The sequence below is a fragment of the Gossypium arboreum genome, chromosome 7 (genome assembly GCF_025698485.1).
Source record: "Gossypium arboreum isolate Shixiya-1 chromosome 7, ASM2569848v2, whole genome shotgun sequence".
NCBI lineage: Eukaryota > Viridiplantae > Streptophyta > Magnoliopsida > Malvales > Malvaceae > Gossypium > Gossypium arboreum.
Window position 1 is genome coordinate 82,717,215 of NC_069076.1, and position 18,075 is coordinate 82,735,289.

At 35.0% G+C, this 18,075-nt stretch overlaps 2 protein-coding genes and 1 long non-coding RNA gene across 34 annotated transcripts in view; 1 reads left to right on the top strand and 2 right to left on the bottom strand.

Moving 5' to 3' along the window:
* The window catches only part of LOC108483013 (elongation factor 1-alpha), a 102,156-nt gene that overhangs the window by 35,531 nt on the left and 48,550 nt on the right, over positions 1–18,075 (bottom strand). Inside the window, exon 1 of one of the 30 annotated variants that reach the window (XM_053030395.1) lies at positions 17,566–17,575. The exons of 19 other annotated variants lie outside the window; for them this stretch is intronic. The gene's annotated coding sequence lies outside the window, so the exon portion shown is untranslated. Of the gene's footprint in view, positions 1–694; positions 705–901; positions 913–1,155; positions 1,166–3,561; positions 3,572–4,610; positions 4,622–5,631; positions 5,642–9,155; positions 9,166–11,046; positions 11,057–14,721; positions 14,733–14,807; positions 14,818–17,565; positions 17,576–18,075 lie in introns of those variants that run through there. 10 more of the 30 variants (XM_053030401.1, XM_053030357.1, XM_053030393.1 and 7 more) reach the window with 10 other exon arrangements.
* Positions 8,408–9,191, top strand: LOC128295143 (uncharacterized). Its single transcript, XR_008285465.1, has 2 exons — positions 8,408–8,584; positions 8,872–9,191. It is a non-coding gene; the product is annotated as an uncharacterized LOC128295143 (long non-coding RNA).
* Positions 10,565–17,492, bottom strand: LOC108470124 (NADPH-dependent diflavin oxidoreductase 1). Of its 3 annotated transcripts, XM_017771392.2 has the most exons (12): positions 16,899–17,470; positions 16,746–16,823; positions 16,525–16,629; positions 15,803–15,894; positions 14,855–15,039; positions 14,247–14,344; positions 13,874–13,948; positions 13,659–13,769; positions 12,846–12,980; positions 12,566–12,685; positions 11,600–11,816; positions 10,565–11,499 (listed from the first exon to the last, which is right to left on the bottom strand). In XM_017771392.2, the coding sequence occupies exons 1-12, from the start codon at positions 17,037–17,039 to the stop codon at positions 10,970–10,972; spliced, it is 1,887 nt and encodes a 628-aa protein (XP_017626881.1). In that variant the 5' UTR covers positions 17,040–17,470; the 3' UTR covers positions 10,565–10,969. The 3 variants fall into 3 exon arrangements, with proteins under 3 accessions (XP_017626881.1, XP_052886311.1, XP_017626961.1); XM_053030351.1 differs by having other exon boundaries at positions 16,746–17,492; XM_017771472.2 differs by lacking the exons at positions 13,874–13,948; positions 14,247–14,344; positions 14,855–15,039; ... (2 more) ...; positions 16,746–16,823; positions 16,899–17,470 and having other exon boundaries at positions 12,836–12,980; positions 13,659–13,767.

Genomic DNA, 18,075 nt, shown 5'->3' on the forward strand with positions numbered 1-18,075 from the left:
AACACTTGTTCGCCATTTTAGCTCGCTCAATCAAGTCTACCATTTCGGTAATACGTTGAGATACTAACTGTAATTTGATCTCATCTCGTAGACCCCGTAAAAATCTCTTACAACTATCAGCTTCAGTTGGAATAAACTCTGAGGCATATCTACTGAGTCTCGAGAATTCTCTCTCATAGTCTATTCTTGACATGTCACCTGTTGTAACGTCAAAACTCTTGTTTCTTGTCTTGATGTACATTTCTCGATATATTTCTTTTGAAACTCTTTCAAATAGATCCCAAGTTATCTGATTCTCTGGTAAGTGTCGAACCACCGATTCCCACCATAAGTAAGCTTCTTCTTGTAACAACGATACAAAGACAAATCAAACACTCTCGGGGTACAATCTAATTGTCGTAAAATTCTTTTAGTCGACTCCATCCAATTTTCAGCTAAAGATGGATCGACTCCTTTCGACTCCATAAATTCATTGGCACCATACTTTCTCAATTCCTTTATCGGGCCCGTCTTTGAATTGGGCTGAAGTCATAGCAGAACAATTTCCACTATTCTTTGTAGTGCATCGGTAAATTTTCTATTTGTATCGAATCATCTCTATCATTTCTTCTTTCTGCTCTAGGAGGTTGGTTTCTCATCGGGTTAATACTAGGTGTTACCGATTCAGTTTCATCTAACCCATAAGATTCTTCTTCCCCAGTATGCATTTCTTTATCAGTATCATTTATTCTTTCATCCGACATCTTTAATCTATAAAACAAAACAAATAAATAGATCAGCATCCAAAAATCCCGACTCAATTTCGACTCAAAAGTGGCATGTACTTCTAGACTCAATTTCGAGCTCAATATAGCCTGAGAATTAGCTAAACCTGATAGCTCTGATACCAACAAATGTAACACCCCCTAACCCTAAACCGTCGCCGGAACAGGGCTACGAGGCATTACCGAATATATCAAACAACTTATGGATATTTTACAATTATTATAACATTCATAGTATAATTGAAGAATTATGACCCTATAATGGACTTTCGAAGCCCAACACAAGTATTAAAGTGGAATGAAGCAGGACTTGTTCGAGTATTCAGGGAAATATATATATATATTTTTTTACAAAAATTTCGACAGCATTTCTTCTTAATTTTACATAAAACCCCGCAAATTCAAACCAAAACCACCTAATCCAAAACCAATGGCACAATCAAAAACAATTTAAACCTAAATATATCTAAATCATAACCAATTCATTAACATAGTCATTTAATAACTAAACATTCATAATATTAATCCAAATTAACTAATAACTTCATTCATTTTTTTTCATTCCAACTTATACCAAATTATATAATATAATATTTACCATTTTATCAAACTAATAACAAAATATGGTATACCATTCTTATAACTAACTTTACAAGTACATCTATATAACTTATACAACACCTAGTACATGCCACTTTCAATTAAGAAAGAAAACATCACCCAAAATTTGTTGAGTCGGGATCGTTCGGATCTTTGGACCGGTATCAGACTCTATTAACTGCATGCGAAACAACCGCATCTTGAGTATTCCGTACTCAATGGTATTACCATAATTCAAATTATAATAGCAATAAAGAATTTTAATTACCAAACATGTAACTATCTAATTTCACAAATATCAATTCATTCTTAAACATTCATTAATTAATAATAACGATACAATTTTTTTATCTATTCTTCGTTTCCATCACATATTACATGTAACAATTTCAATCACTACATGAACATTAAGTTCATGCCTTTCATTTTCAATCTCAATTTCAATCCACTATTCAACTTTTTCGTTTCTTTCAATATTCAATAATATAATCAATCAATTTATTTTAAATTTCTCATCTTAGATATTCACCCTATTAACAAATCCGGACTTTGACGGATACACGGATTCCAACCCAACACACCATTACGGCACATTGTGCCTAAAACGGTACATAGTACCTGATCAGTATACAACACATAAAGTGCCTAAAACGACACACGAGGTGCCTGATACGACACACGAGGTGCACGATCGACACACGAGGTGCACGAAATACGACACATAAAGTGCACGATCAAGAAAGCGCAAATCCCATACACTTCCATATCCTATGGCATGCCAATTATATCCGACTCAGCCCGACTAGTTAATAGGGTATTTCTATTCTCAATTCACTTTCATTTCCATTCCAAGATTACTTTTCAATTAAAACTTTCACATTCAAATCAATTTACAATTCAATTATACATACACATTCACCATTCAATTCAATTCTCATTCAACTCAAATATCAATACTTACCTTATAATTCACTTATTAAATATAGAATTGATATAAAACATTTAATAAAAAGTAATTTGAATTATAGTAATACAAACCGTGAATTTCTCGTTTAATCCTCGATAGCTTTCTCCTTTCCTTTGTGCTACCGATGTCTTGGGTTCTTTGTTAACTATGAAAATAATAATAATTTATAATCATCAATATAACACAATTCAATTTAATCCATGAGCCTAAACATGCAAATTTAACCATTTTAATGTATATATATAATTTCACCATTAAGCTGTCTACTTGAGTCATTGTTACTAAATTATTTATATCTTGAGCTACGAAACTCCAAATTAATATCCATAAATTTTCCTTAAAACTAGACTCATATATCTTCTCACCATAAGATTTTCAGAATTTTGGTCTAGCCAATTAGTACAGTTTATTCATTAAATACTCCCTGTTATTTCATTTGACAGTTCTGACCTCTCTCTACTAAAAATAAATTATCTCATTGTACAGAACTCGAATAAGGTTATTGTTTACTTATTTTGAAACTAGATTCATTAAGGAGTTCACACATATAAATTACACTCCATAATAATTTTTTTACAATTTATAATGATTTTCCAAAGTTAAAACAGGGCATCTCGAAATCACCCCAAACCAGTCTTATAAAATTTCAAATATCTCTTGATTAATCAATTCATTGCTTACAATATTTATACTATAAGAAACTAGACTCAATAAACTTTAATTACATATTTTGTTCATCCTCTAGTTCAATTTATACAATTTTAGTGAATTTTCAAATTCATACCATTGCTACTTCCCAAAACTGTTTTGATGTAAAATGTTAATAACCAAATTTATAACACCAATTCACACCTTATGTCTATTCAAATTTCATTTAAACTCAAATTTAACTATTAAATTTTCAACATATTTTCTTAATTCTGAAATTTTCCTCAATTTAGTCCCTAAAACACAAAACTTATAGCTTACTTTGCAATTCAATCCTTATATCTATTTTAAATTGAATTTCATTCAATTAAACCCTATTTCATTTTTTTTATTCAACATGAACAATATTTAGAATTCTAATAACTTTCAAAATATTAATTTAATTTCATCAAAACTTTGTTCTAAAGCTTTTAAAACATTAAAATTAAGTAAAAAGGGCTAAATTAACTTACCTATTAAACTTTCAAACCTTCAAACCCTAATTCTCCCTTTTTCTTTTCTTTCTTCTTTCTTTCTTACCTTCCCCTGCTTTTCGTTTGCCTATTCTGTTTCTTTTCTTTGTTCTTTACTTTATTTTCTTTCTATTTACTTTACTTTTAATAATAATAATTTAATATATATTTTAACACATAAAAATCTCAGATTTTTATGCTTATGCTGCCTCACTTAGGACAAATGGCATAATTGCCATTTTGGTCCTCTTCATTTTCTTTTAATCTACAATTTAACTTTCATCCTTTATTCAATTTAGTCATTTTTACTAATTACTCTAAATTAAGCTAAATTCACCTAATTTAAACCTAATTAAACACATCGCTAGACTCATAAATATTTCTAGTCATTATTTCGAACTCGATTTACTAAGACGGAGGCCCGATAATGGACTTTTTCCGGTGCCTGTGAATTTTGGGTCATTACAACCCTGCTCAGGCTTGCCCCTAGTTCAATGTCAAAGTTACGACCACGACTCTGATGCAGCGTCCTTTCTAACTCCGTTACACGAGCTGTTAATATCTGCTTCTCCTCTTAGACTTCTACCAAACTCTTCCTCAATGCGCTTTCACGTGCTCGAGCATCGTGGAACCTCTTCTCCCATTGATCAGCTCTGGCCTTTTCCTCTTAAACTTCTTGTCGCCACTGCTCCGATGTCTTTTCCAATCCGGCTGTTCTCATTGACATATGCAGCTTTTTGTAATCAGTCTTCAAACTGTCTAAGTCCTTTTCGGCCTTCCTCTTTCCCTTTCTTAACTTCTCAGCCTCGAGTTTCTGAACATCGACATCTAACCTCAAATGCATCTTTTCTTCTTTCAACTGCTCTATCTTTTTCCCTAACTCTAAATTTCTCTTCTCGAAGTCTTGCTTGATGATTTCTAGCTCGGAGGGGATTACTTGTAAGTATTCACCCATCGATTTGATGCCTCTTAAACTCGGCTGAGGGATATTATCATTGATCCTTCTGTGCAACCATCCATCGTATTTTGGGGTTGTCATTGAACTTACAGCCAACCTCTTTATTTGCCATGTTTGTCTCCAAGCATCAACAATCTCTCGAACCTTCTTCTTATAATGGTCCCCCCTATATGAGAACTCACTCCAAGCTAACTCATGCATTATTGGTATGAACTGTCTCAACCTGTATTGCCTCAACACAAGCAAAGGGCATATCCAACGGCTCCTCAAATTCTGAGTAGAGGTACCTAATCAAAACTCCCACACCGATAGAGGATCTCGTCGGGAACCATCCAATGAGCTTTCCACTCAACTTCTTCTTCATGGAGATTTTGAAAGAGCGCGATCCAATTCTCCTCTAATATATCGTCTCTCCTAGGCGTGGCTGTTATCTCCTTTAGCGAGGAATAATTTTCGGAGAAAACCCGATAAGAAACTTTATCCATCTTCCAAGAATGGCTATGGAACCATACTGACAATAACTGTGTGCACCCTATAAATTTTCCCTCTTCTACCTTCCGATATGCACTCAAGGATCTAAACATCTCAACTAGAATCGCCGGCACCGGTGTGGCTTCTTTTGTCAAGCTGATCAAATAAATAGGCCAGTGCTTCGTCTATAGGCCTTAGAGCTTTGGGAAAAATTACCAAACCATAGATACTCAAGGCGAAGATGTCAACCTTCTTCTTGATATCTGGATGTACTACGATTAGATCCCTCAAACTCACCTAAGGAATACATTTACCATCACCTTTTTGCTAAATTCGGGCTGTAACCCACTGTTCACTTATCCCGGTAATACTCATTAATTTCTTTACAAAAGGTTGGGTATTAGCAGACTTAAAATAAACTCTATCGATTTGAACCTTTAGACAACGAAGCAAAGCTGTATACTCCTCCATAGTAGGCACCAAGTCCACATTTCCAAAAGTGGAACAACTATACGCGGGATTCTAAAACTGAGTTATGGCTCGGAACAAGTTATTGTCTACCTTAATGTCGAGCAGGTAGGGTAGGTCACCGAAATTTTGATAAAATAGTTGCTTAGTCTCATCGCCCTAACCGGCCCATATATCCCTCAATTCCTGGAACTCATTCTGTGTAACGCTGATACGGGTGAAGTCCCACAACTCTGATGTGTACCCCTCAGCTAGGCTATCCCCTTTCTCAAGTTGCATCTTCTCTAACCATATACGGACAGCCGCATTATCTTCTATTTTATTAAGGAATTCGCTCTCCATAGCAAGCTCTCTAACTTAGTAACTGAATAAGAATTGACACCTCCCTAAATATGGAATGATATGCAATTATGGCCACATCAAAACACAACAAGTTAGGACTGAATAATAAAATCTAAAGCAAATAGAAAAATAGTCAAACACTTATCTAGGCAACCGCTAAGGTTCAACATAGCTATGTCTAGGGTGGACTCCTAGGGTTCACTATATGTGGCTCAGTTCTAAAGAAGAGGGTACCCGAACCAGCAGATTCCTCGACCCTCACCCATTATAGGCTCATACGGATTGAGTTTAGTTCAGGAGGACACATTTCCCTATAGCCATGCGGAGGTGAAAACCTCACGAAGACATAGGTACAGATGTATCCCGAAAGCAGTCCACTAACCCATGCGGAGGTGAAAACCTCATGAAGGTATAGTTTCTCCCTCCCACTTAGAAGGTGCGACCACAACGGTCATGCAAGATGATGGGAGGGGAAAAAACTCAAAAGGTAAAAAAAATATAATGGAAACCATAAAACCCTGAAATGCGATGAAACGAACATATGTTAAAAATCAATTTTTAAAATTTCGACAGAAGCATAATAAATAATCAATTTTAAGGCTTGACTCTCTTATAGGTCCCTAGTGGAGTCACCAAGCTGTCGAAACCATTTTTATTTTGAAAAACAGAGATCGACTTTAAAACGAAAATGGAGTCACCACCTATCCTTTTTGTTTAGGTGTGATCGGGTCACCTTGTGATCAATCATTTTAATAAAGTATTTAGGTTTATTAAAACAACGTTTTTGGTCTACGAAAAAAATAGAAAATGGATTCGGGAGTCAATTACGCGCGAGGAAGGATTAGCACCCTCGCAACGCCTAAAATTGGTACCGTATTGATCAATTAACGTCCTAATGTTGAAAATTTGAAAAAAAATTAAAATACAATTCCTTCAAAACGTTTGGATAACTTGAATTGGATATTGAGATTCTCTCGCTTAGAAGGAATAAAATATTACGTCCAGCACGATTGGATACAATATTTCGAACCCTCGACAGAATATCACTTTAGGATTTCTAAAACACATGCACCTAAAACTTTAAAAAAGGATATTTGGCTATTTGACCCAAACAGTAAATCGAAACCCAGCACGATTGGGCACGATTTATTGAATTTCCAAATACAAAACATTGCCTCATTTTAATTTAAGAAAACATGGGTGAAATTTCAAAAGGATATTTTGTATTTTAGTCGAATGGAAGATTGAAACCCAGCAAGATTAGACACGATCTCTCAAACTCCCCAAATACGAAATATTGCCTCATTTTAATTTTAAAAAGTATGGACGAAAATTCCAAAGAATATTCCGTATTTTAGTTGAACGAAAAATCGAAACCCAGCACGATTGGGCATGACCCCTCGAACTCCCAAACACGAAATATTTCCTTATGTTGAGAGGGTTCAAGTTTACAATTATGAAAACCAAGTCAATATATACTTGTTTGATTTGTTTGGAGATAAATGACGGTCGACATTCGGAGAATATGAGAATCATAATCATGATGCATTAACGAGAAATACAAGCCTAATTACTTGCATGAAACAATAATAGGTAGTTATAATATGAAAACTAAAGATGACACATAATATATAAAACCATATGAAAACTAGAAACCAATATAGCACAAAACAATTTAAAAACTTATGGAAAGAGGAGGAAAAAATATACAAAAGAATAACCCATGCTGGAACTTGAAATAATTTATGTGTACGAAAAAAACTGATAATATATGAACGATTATTTAAAATATATATAATTTGCAAGAAAAATTCAAAATAAATAATATACAACATAATCTCAAATAAAACAAATTGATTTGACTATCGGTATATATATGAAAATGAAAAATAAGGTAAATAATGTACATACAAAAATACTACTATATGAAAGTATTTAAAATATATATATACACCTTAAAAGAGATCCTTTAAAGAGAACTGATCATACAATAATAAGTTTAAAAGAAAATATGCATATATATATATAATAAATAAATCTTTAAGAAAATATTTACATAAAATAATATGAAAACAATAATATACATAGAACAAAACTAATTTTAATATAAATTATATATATACATATAATGTAAGAATAATTAAATTAAATATAACACATAACTTGAGAACAATATGACATAAAAGAATTTTTTAAAATAATAACTCGCTTTTAAAAACAAATAGCAATAAAATACCAAGTTGAAATGAGGTAAAAGGATTAGAATAACCTAGAATATATGTTTAAATAAAAGGGTTTTTTAAAAAAAGAATGTTAAATAAATTTAAACCTAGAATTATTGAAATAAAACCTAATTGAAAGGGATAATTAACAAATAAAACGGATAGCAAAATAAGGGTCAAATCACAGTGCGCGCCAATGCACGGGGACCAAAAGTGCAATTGATCCAAATCCCAAAAGGCAACACCTAGGTACGGATTAAATTGAAAGGATGCGCAAGGTTCAGGGAAAAGTTTAAAAAAAAAGTAAAATGCAATAGGGGCTAATTGAAAGCTGGCGCAGAGGGAAGGGACTAGACGCGAAATTCCCCATTTAATGCGCAAAGGCACGGATCTGGGCCCTGGAGCGGGTTGACGCGCGGATCCCCCTCCCCCTTAAACTGCGCCGTTTTGTTTGCAGCAAAAAAAAGGTCTTTTGGGCAAAATCCCCTTTTGCCTTTCAATTTTTTTTTTCAAAAAAAAATGGCCCCCTATCCCTCTGCTAAGGTTTCGACCCTGCTTTGGGGAGCCACATAGGATGGTCATCGGCGCCTCAACGCCTCCACCTCGGACGCCGAACCACGGGGAAAATCCAAGTGAGCCTTTTCCTTTGATTTTTGTTTAAAACTAGGTTTAAAATCAATTTGCAAAAAGAGAAGAAAAACAAAAAAAAAAGAAAAAAAATGAGAAAAGTGAAAAAAAAAACCACCTTCTGAATCTTCAATTTGGTTTCTATTGAAATAGCTTGCTCGTGTATCTATTTTTTTTTGTATATTCTCTGCTTTTGTATTCATCAAATCCAAAAAAAATAAACGATCCCCTTTTACAAACGATTTGTTTAGATTTTATAGCTGATTTTTGCAACTGTTTTTCACATTTGCAGGTACGTGAACAAGCACGTCTCTGACGTGGCATGGTGGAAGAGTGCACGACGCGCAACGTGCGGTGCCTAGGGGCTGCTTCGGTGGCGGCAGCTAAAGGCTGGTTGCTAGGGTTCTGCCAAAAATGTTTTTTGGTTTTGGGCTTAAAAGTTTGGGCTAGGGTTTAAGTGTTTGGTTTGGGTTTCAATTTTGTATTGGGCTGTTTGTATTTTGGGCCATGGTTTAAAATTTGGGTCTGAATTTGTAAACAAAATGGACTATTTATTTTGATTTTTTTGTTTATGGGCCCCGGGCTGAATTGGGCCAAAACAATATCAACAGATATGGCTGCTCTCTTGCCCTCTAAAAATTCGAAATCACTTTGTGGAAATTTTTGAAACATTTTGTGCCTACAAAATCGAGTTTATATAACAAGAGAATTGCGAATGACCCTCTATGCCTTAGATGTTATCAAGCTGTTGATGATGTGAACCATATTCTACGATACTATGATTTTGCAAGGGGTGTAAGGCTAGCTTTACACTATGTTAGCCCAGGTAATAATGAACAGATCGACTTTCATGAATGGTTATCATGGATGTTTGAAAATCATTCTGCGAATAAAAGAGCGGAGATAGTAGTGGTGTTGTGGGTTATTTGGTATGCTAGGAATAAGCGTATACATGAGGGTACAAACCAAAGGGTGGGGGACTTGGTTGCCTTTGTTCGTGGCTACTGTATAGATGTTGAAATGCTTGTTGCAAGTATATATCGGTCGTCTCCACCTCAAGCTGTTTGCTGGTCCGCTCCTCTGATATCATTTGTTGAGATCAATGTCGATGCCGGTTTCTCCCTTACACAATGAAAAACACGTTCAGGAGTAATTATTAGAGACGAACATGGACAAATTATGGGGGCATGTAGGCATCTTACCTTATAGTCACCTATAGTGTTTGCGGCAGAAGCTCGAGTGAATTCAGGTCGGTCATCCAAAAGTTAAACGCAAGCTTGGAAGATTTCTCAGAAATTAGTGCACTTATTTAGGAAGCAAATGAGCTTTCAAAATTGTTTTTGGACTACCGGTTCACCTTCATAGTTAGATCAGGAAACTAGGTTGAACATACAGTGGCTCAAAGGGGCATGCCAAGAACGGAAGATTGTTTTTGGATGGAGGAAGCACCGTTGTTGGCCACCTTTGCCGCTGACGAAGATAGAAGATCGCTCGATCCGCCTTAGTCCAGATTTCAATAGGCTTCGAGTTAAGGAATTTCTTGATATCTTTGTTTCCCCAAAATTTGCTTGAAGGTTTAGCGCTGATTAAAGTCTCCTTCAGAAGAGAGGGCTCTTTTGGGTTTGGTTTGCTTTCCCAATTTTCTTTATAGTTTTCGTTTTTTTATGTGATTTATGTTATTATTGTTCTCTCATTTAATAAAGTAACCGACATTATTCTCAAATATATATAATAATTATCAATAAACTTTAGAAATAAAAATCCAACATTCAACGATTTCAAAATAAACAATAAATTAATATCATCTCATTCATCAAACAAGAAGTTCCGTAAAAACATAAACCAGATTTTGCCCTTTTTTTCCTCTTTCATTTGTTTGTTTTATACATTCTTCTTTTATTAATTTATTAATCTTTTTTACTTTAAATTCTTTAACTATCAAAAGTTGAAGACCATATAAAGGATGAAAAAAATAAATTTATATATTTTAACATTATTTATACATCAACCAATGCGATGAATGTGACGTCCGACAAGCCAATACGTTCAATATAGACTGAAATTTTCACCTATGTGAAACAATGATTTAGCATTGGAACAGTTTGCACCAACCAATACCGCCAAAACCGATACAGAACCAACTATATTGGATTCAAGTCTACTTAAAAACCAGAGATTTAAATGGCAACAGCTAAGAATTCCAAACTGGAAACCTCAATAATGGTACTTTTCTTGAGATTTTCTGTTCTCGACCAACAAATTTTGCACACCTAAACATACCACAATCCAGAACAGTAACAGCAAGATAAATCAAATCGTTGCTTTTTATATGGTTCCATAAATTGCCTCAGTACCTTCAATTTTGATCCCTTTACTCACAACGCCCAGTCTCATGACCAAGCTTCAACATGATATTTACCAGCTTTTTCTAAGGACCTCAGCCATCTCACCACAGATTCCCTCGGAGCCCCACTTTCCTTAGATATAATCTCCTCAAAGGCTACCATCACATCTGATGGCATTTTTGTTGAAGACCCTGCAACATAGATGGCCGCTCCCTCACACAGCAAATTCCAAATCCTTTCACTTTGTTCCTGCATTTTATGTTGGACATAAACCTTCTGGGGTTGGTCTCTCGAGAAGGCAGCGTAAAACCCACCACCCTTGGCTTCAGAAAGCACTCCGTCATTTTCTGAATGGGAGAACCAAAAATCTCTATACAGAAAGTCATTATTCTCATTTCGGCAACCAAAGAAGAGAAGAGTTGGAGCAATTGTACTAGATTGACTCTGTACAGCTCTTTCCTCCACAAATCCACGAAAAGGTGCACAACCAGTTCCAGGACCAATGACAATGAGGGGAAGCGAAGGTGGTGGGGGAGGCAGTAAACCCTTATGAAACCACACTGGAATGTATATACCTGTTAGAACAAAATACCGCATCAGTAAGACTAATACAAGCTATATGCATGACTTGGAACAAGGAAAGCAAAAGAATCGGAGCTATCTAGCACATCGTACTTTGTTCAGGATCGAGACTGGCCAGCCATGTTGAGCAGAGGCCTTGTCTTTTCCGCTTGAAAGGTGTTGTCCATGACACGACATCCACAGTCAAATGCACTTGAGTTGGGTGAGCCAAAGGGGAAGAAGAAATGGAGAAAGCTCTGTTTTTCAGTGGTGGAGCCAATTGCACAAACCACTCAAATGGCATTTGCACAGAAGGGAAATCCTCCAATACCTTTTATCACAAATATTGAGACCATTTCTTTTCAGCTGAAGTTGGACTCTTTCTTTAAAATCATGCAATGTTTAGTACACAACTGTATGGAGGGTAATTTCATGCTATCCTACTTTCGATCATATCGACACCAAAAAATGACAGAATAAAAATTAACCTATTAGTAATAAATCTCACACGAGCCAAGCATAAGATATGATTGAGATCACCTAATAATATCTGTGCTTGCTTATCTTAACTGATTCTAACCATTCAATCAGTATATATACCAAAAATACTAAAAAGAAGCGAAAATATAAAGGCATGCATAAGATACAAGAATTTAACATTTCTAGGTATGATTTAATATTAAGTTTGGCACTTACCAATCTACAACTAAAATATCTAATGAGCATTGCTCTAATTGTTCAGAAAATTAACAAAAGAAGACTATCCTAATAAACCACTACTTGTAATGAAAATCCTTCCTCTGGCAAGATTTAAATCATTATCTTCCAAAGTCTAGCCCTGCTTACATGTACCAATAACTAGAGAAGCATCCCACTAACAGGAGGCAATTAAGAACAGAATGATGCCAAAAAATGTTCCACTTCTAATTTTAGGTGTAACTTTCAAAATTTATACTCTACTTGATCAAAAATTAAGGAGAAAATAATGAAATTCAAAAAGATCAACATACAAAGGACGAGCATTAAAATAAACCAAAAGCAAGAAAATATCATTTATGTAAAAAACTCACTTCACTTTACCTCCAGAACAGTTCTTCTTTCCTTCTGGTTGTACTGATAAAGATCATCTCTTCCTTCAGGTGAAGCAAAATACTGGAGTCTTTCTTTCTCATGTTCAGCAGTGGCAAAGAAGCTCATCACCTGCAAACATTGATGTCAGACTAGAATCAATCATAGAAACCTTTGTGATTTTTATTTTTTTTCTCAAAAATAATCTTTAAGACCTTTCAGCAAAGCATTTGAATGAATAGCTCAATACCATGATGGAAAACCAAAGAAGTTAAAACATACAAGATCTTGCCTCGAAGAAATAGCGCCTGGGAGAAGCAGATGTGACATCCATTGTCAGTTCCACAAAAGTTCTTAATTTAATGGGTACATCCAAAGTATTTACATTGTTGTCAATATGGCGGTTTTCCATTTCTCTAGGATGGACCTGAAATAAACCATATTAACAGCACAAGGAGGTTAGTATATAGCAAGATCAGGTTTCGAGGTTTCTTATGCATGTGATTGGGACAGGGCCAAAAGAGTTTACACAACCACAATAGACAATATTACTTATTGTAGAAACATGCTTTCTACCTTGACTGAAATAAGTCAAACCACGAAAAGCAGTAAATAACTCTTTTCATTGAAAAACTTTTTCCTTCTTCAACTTCCATATTTACTTAAAAAAAATCTAAAAATTGTTCTCATCATAAATTATCATTTAATTGACAAAGGGTATAACTGGAGCAATATAGCATAGCATACTCTTTCTTTTCCATTTCACTCCTTAACAAACAAAGGATTTTCATAATCCCTTCCTTTGCTTTCCCCTGTTCATTTTTAGCTATCCAAACAGTGGAATGAAGCAAACTTCCCCTTAAAAACATCTACTTTCCTTTCTCTTCCTTCCTTTACAAAATCTAGTCAAAGCATAATGTTAGGTAGAAAGGGGTAAAAGTTTTCTCAAATAAATCATAAATCTAAGCTTCCAGGACAATCCCTAAATGAATGCTGTAAAATTGTTTGAACATGTAGTCTATGCAAAATCTATAATATTGATAATGGACACATACAAATCAGAAAGAAGGATTACTACCATATACCAATATGCAAAAGAACTTACTGTTATTAATGATTCAGGATCCAAATTACAGCGCTGTATGAAAGAATCAACTGCTGCAGGACTCTGTGAAGGGAGAACCTCTAGAACATCACCAATTTCATATTTAATCACCTACAACATATAGAATAGAACAGAAACATCAAGAAACTAACAAGGCACATGGTTTGATTCGTAAAGATGTACCCAATAAAATGGAAAGAACAGAAACGACCTACCTGAGAAACAAATTCAAATTCAAAGTGACGCACATCTTTTTCGTGGCTTGCTCTGGTCAATGGGAAATTTTTCACCTGCAAAGGAATATTAAAACATCAGGGATAAGAAGAAAGATAGACCAAATATCACCAAAAGTAATATTTATGAACAGTCCAAAGACCAACCATGGGAAGCAACTGCCAAAAAGATTTTAACAATCATTAAACAGTGGATAAATATGACTCCATGTGAAAACTGTGCCATCGTTTAGTATAATACCAAATGGGCAAGACAGATGATTGAACAAGATGGTCACGAAATATGAATTTAAAATGAAGAACATTGAATTAAATAACATAGATTTTTATCAAAACATAGAAAGTATACTACTACCATTTTGAGAAAGGCATCAGGCTTGCATTTCTCATGAGGAACTTTTCCGGAAGACATTGAACGAGCCCTCCCAATTTGCATCTGAAGGTATTTAAAATCTGAGGAAGTACAAGACAAAAGCATGTTATCAGAGGAAAGACAAAAGCAGAAAAGAGAAAAGAAGATGAAATAACTATATCTAGGAATCAACCAAGTGCACAAAGGTTTCAGTCAGAGAGGACATTGGTTGAAACCGAATAAAAAGGGGGGAAAACCTTCAAAAGAAAAACATTTTTTCCGCTTAATTTTTCTCTGTCAAAACATTTTTTCCGCTTAATTTTTCTCTGTCAGTGAGAAGACTGAGAAGGGGAAAGTTCAGATTTTTGGCTTTGCTTTGCTTGATTTTTCTTTTTCTTTTTTCAGCCCCTGAAAGAGAAAACACTTCAAACCAAACTAATCATCTAGAGTCAATGGACAATAGTGTTGTTTTTTTTTTCCCCCATGTTACACATCTTGACGATTCAATTGCAATATGACTACTTAAACAACAATTTGGTATTAGCCTGTTCTGATTTTTAGCATCCCCTAGCTCAATACCCTTCTACTTTTTTCTTTTCTTTTCGGGTTACCTGTTGCAGTTGATAATCGGGAATCAATGTCATCGACATTATGATAAGTGACTTGAAATTTCGGCAGGCCAATTAATTCCTCATTTGAAACCAAAAAATCTGGACCTTTTGGAAAGAAATGGGGCTTGATCTCATTTAACCTACTCCAAAATGATGATAACCAAGGATCTAAGGCAGCTTCATACCTGTGCAAATATCAATTAACATTTTATAAATTAGAAGGAAAATATATTATCCCAGTTGAGTTTCATTTTAACTCACATTTAAAACTAAGCATCATTAAAGTTCCAATTTTTTTAAAAAAGAAAAACTATCCTATATTTTGGAGGGTGAAGAAGAAATCCATATCTCTTGCAATTCAATCTAAATGATTCTTAAGTCTATTTGGCACTTCTAGTAGTAACAACAAAGATTCATGTCTTATTTCAACTTGGATGATCTTGGAATGCATTTGTGGCATAGAGATATCTCTTAACCATGAAGTAAAAAGTTTGTGTGACATAAGCCACAAGGTTCCTCAAAGCTACCCTATGCTTTTAATCCATATCCAATCAGCTCTAAATGACAGTACGTAGCTTCTAAAGTTTTTAATGCTTTTCAGAATACCAGTGTTGATGTAAACCATCCACTCTCGGCAGTATGCTTTCCAAGAATGTAACCATTAACCAATGGACGCTTACATCTCTCTTTAAAGCTAGGTTATCATCTATAAATCAGTTAAATCTCTCTAAAACCTAGATTATCATGCACACTCCCCAACATTTTGTTTCCACAGGACTTTATTTACTTGATTTCTGTATGGTTTTTGCAGCATGTTCTAACTTCTAAAAGGTTTTGATTCAACAGTGAATCATTTAGAGAAAGCAGAAATGAGAAGAATATTGTAGAAGAAACTACTATCAGACCAAGTTAAATGACATTCTTCTTAAAAGTACTCGATTATAATACCCTGAAGGATGCTGATCATCTCCCAAACCTCTCTCAACAACAGCTGTAGCCCCAAGGTCTGAAAGTCTTTTATCAAGCTTCTTTGCAACAAACTGCAGCCACCACATGCCAAACTAAGTTTCGCTCTAATTATGCACCAGGAACAGCGTCAATCAAACTACATGCCAAACAATTTAATAGAAACTGAAACAAGAAAGCCATAGAAAGCCACCGTATTCATAGCTTATGCTATAAATCAAATTAATATCAATCACGAATGTAATCATGCCTTACAAATGTATAACAATCTCATTAATTAAACCCCGGGGTTATACGAGGTCGAATGCGGAGTCCGGATTTGAATCCAACTCTAAAAATCAAAATCCCATAATGTGTCTCGAGACATTAATACATGTCTCGAGACTGGCCTCCCTGTTTCTCTATTTTTGCTTCAATGTGAAGATGTCTCAGGACATCGGAATTAGTGGCCTTCATTAAGCAATATGGATAATAGTAATCCGCATTGAAAATAGGCATTTGGTAATAATCATAATGTCATCAAGAGTATATGAAGTCATTGGGTTCCTCAAACATTGTACTCCAAGATGAGGAACATTAACAAAACTGATATAAGCCACAAAGAATGAAGAATAAAAACAAAATATAATATAAATAATTGTTATGTGAAAAACAGTAGATATGAATTTAAAAATGCAATAAAATCAACTGTGGAAAACCATTACATTATATTTTTGGTACCCTGAATCTCCTAATCCAAACACTGCATAGTGAATTCCTTCCAACCAATGGCTGCCAAGATTTCTTTGCAGAAGAAACCTCCAAAATACCTGCAATATAATACATGTATGTATATAAAAGATTAGGAAAGCGAAAACAATAACTTTGAGGCATACTAGGAACAAAAATAGGATATTTGAAGAAAAATAATTACGGTTAGCCTTGCCTTCATAGAATCTGGAGTATCCCCTTGGCCTGTGGTAGAAACAACAAAAATGACAGTGTCTTCAGCAGGCAACGAATTCTGCAAAACAGTATCAAGTAAGTTACTCAGAAAAATAATTTTAAATGGAAAAAGAAAAAGGAAGAGATAACTTACAGCATCATAATCGTCGGTTGAACGAATAACGACGGTGCAGGCTCTTCGCTCAGCTTCTCGTGCAATACGCTCGGCTACATCTAATGCGTTTCCCGTCTGAGTTGCGTATAGTATGAGTAGTGTCTTCGACTTCATCTCCATTGCTAAACTTGAAGAATGAAGTGCTCCTTCTAGGGTTATCGGAATCGACGGAAGATTCAAGAATATGTAGAAATAAGGTTCGCGGAAAAAGCGATCGCGGGTCGGGTTAAGTTAGAGGTTACGTCCAGATGCCTTCAGAACCCTTAATTCTGTGCTTAAACTCTTTTGGCACTTTGGTACTTGTGCTATTTTTTTAATCTCCATTTTTACTTTAATGTAAATTACATAAACAGTTATCTGATTATTAGAAATTTTATTGTCAAGTCGCCTAACTTATCAATTTATCTTTTTAGTCCAAAACCGTTCAAATAAAATAAAAAAATAAACCCAAAACGGTACCGTTTTGATAAGTTTTGGGTGCTTTAAAGCCCCGAAGAATAAAGGGGCAAAGCTTTCACAACGGCCGGAATGCGTCGCTGCAGGGTTATGGGAGGCGCTGCCACCTCTGCCTCGCCTTCCGTCGGCTCTGATTTCGGGAGCAACATGCTCTGGTTCTACACAGACGACGCTCCGGGCTTGAAGATCTCCCCTACCATTGTCCTAGTCATAACTCTTTGTTTCATTGCCTTCGTCGCCGCTCTCCACGTTTTTGGCAAGATATATCGCGCCAAAGCTGGAGCTGGATTATGAATCGTGACCCGACCCGGTCTCATTTTTTCTGGGATCTATGACCTGTTCTTGAATCGGTAACTAAAAATAATCAAATTACACTATTTCCCCATTTTTTTAACTTTTGATACTATAAATGATGGATGGGTGGCAAGCTTGTAATTATCTAATGTTGTTTGATCCAGTTAATTTTCAAATTTTCATTAGTGTTCTTACTTCTCTGTTCACTGTTTCTGCTGTTATAATAAACAACAATCAAAGAAGGTGAAGATGTATCAGACTATTAAGATTTTAAAACACCGTTTTGGGGGTTAAAAATAGTTTTTTAATTATAAAATTACATGAAAATTATGGGAAAAAATAATAGAAAAAATACATATCATTAAGTTAACTGCCACATTAGTCTACCATTAGTATTTTAACGGTT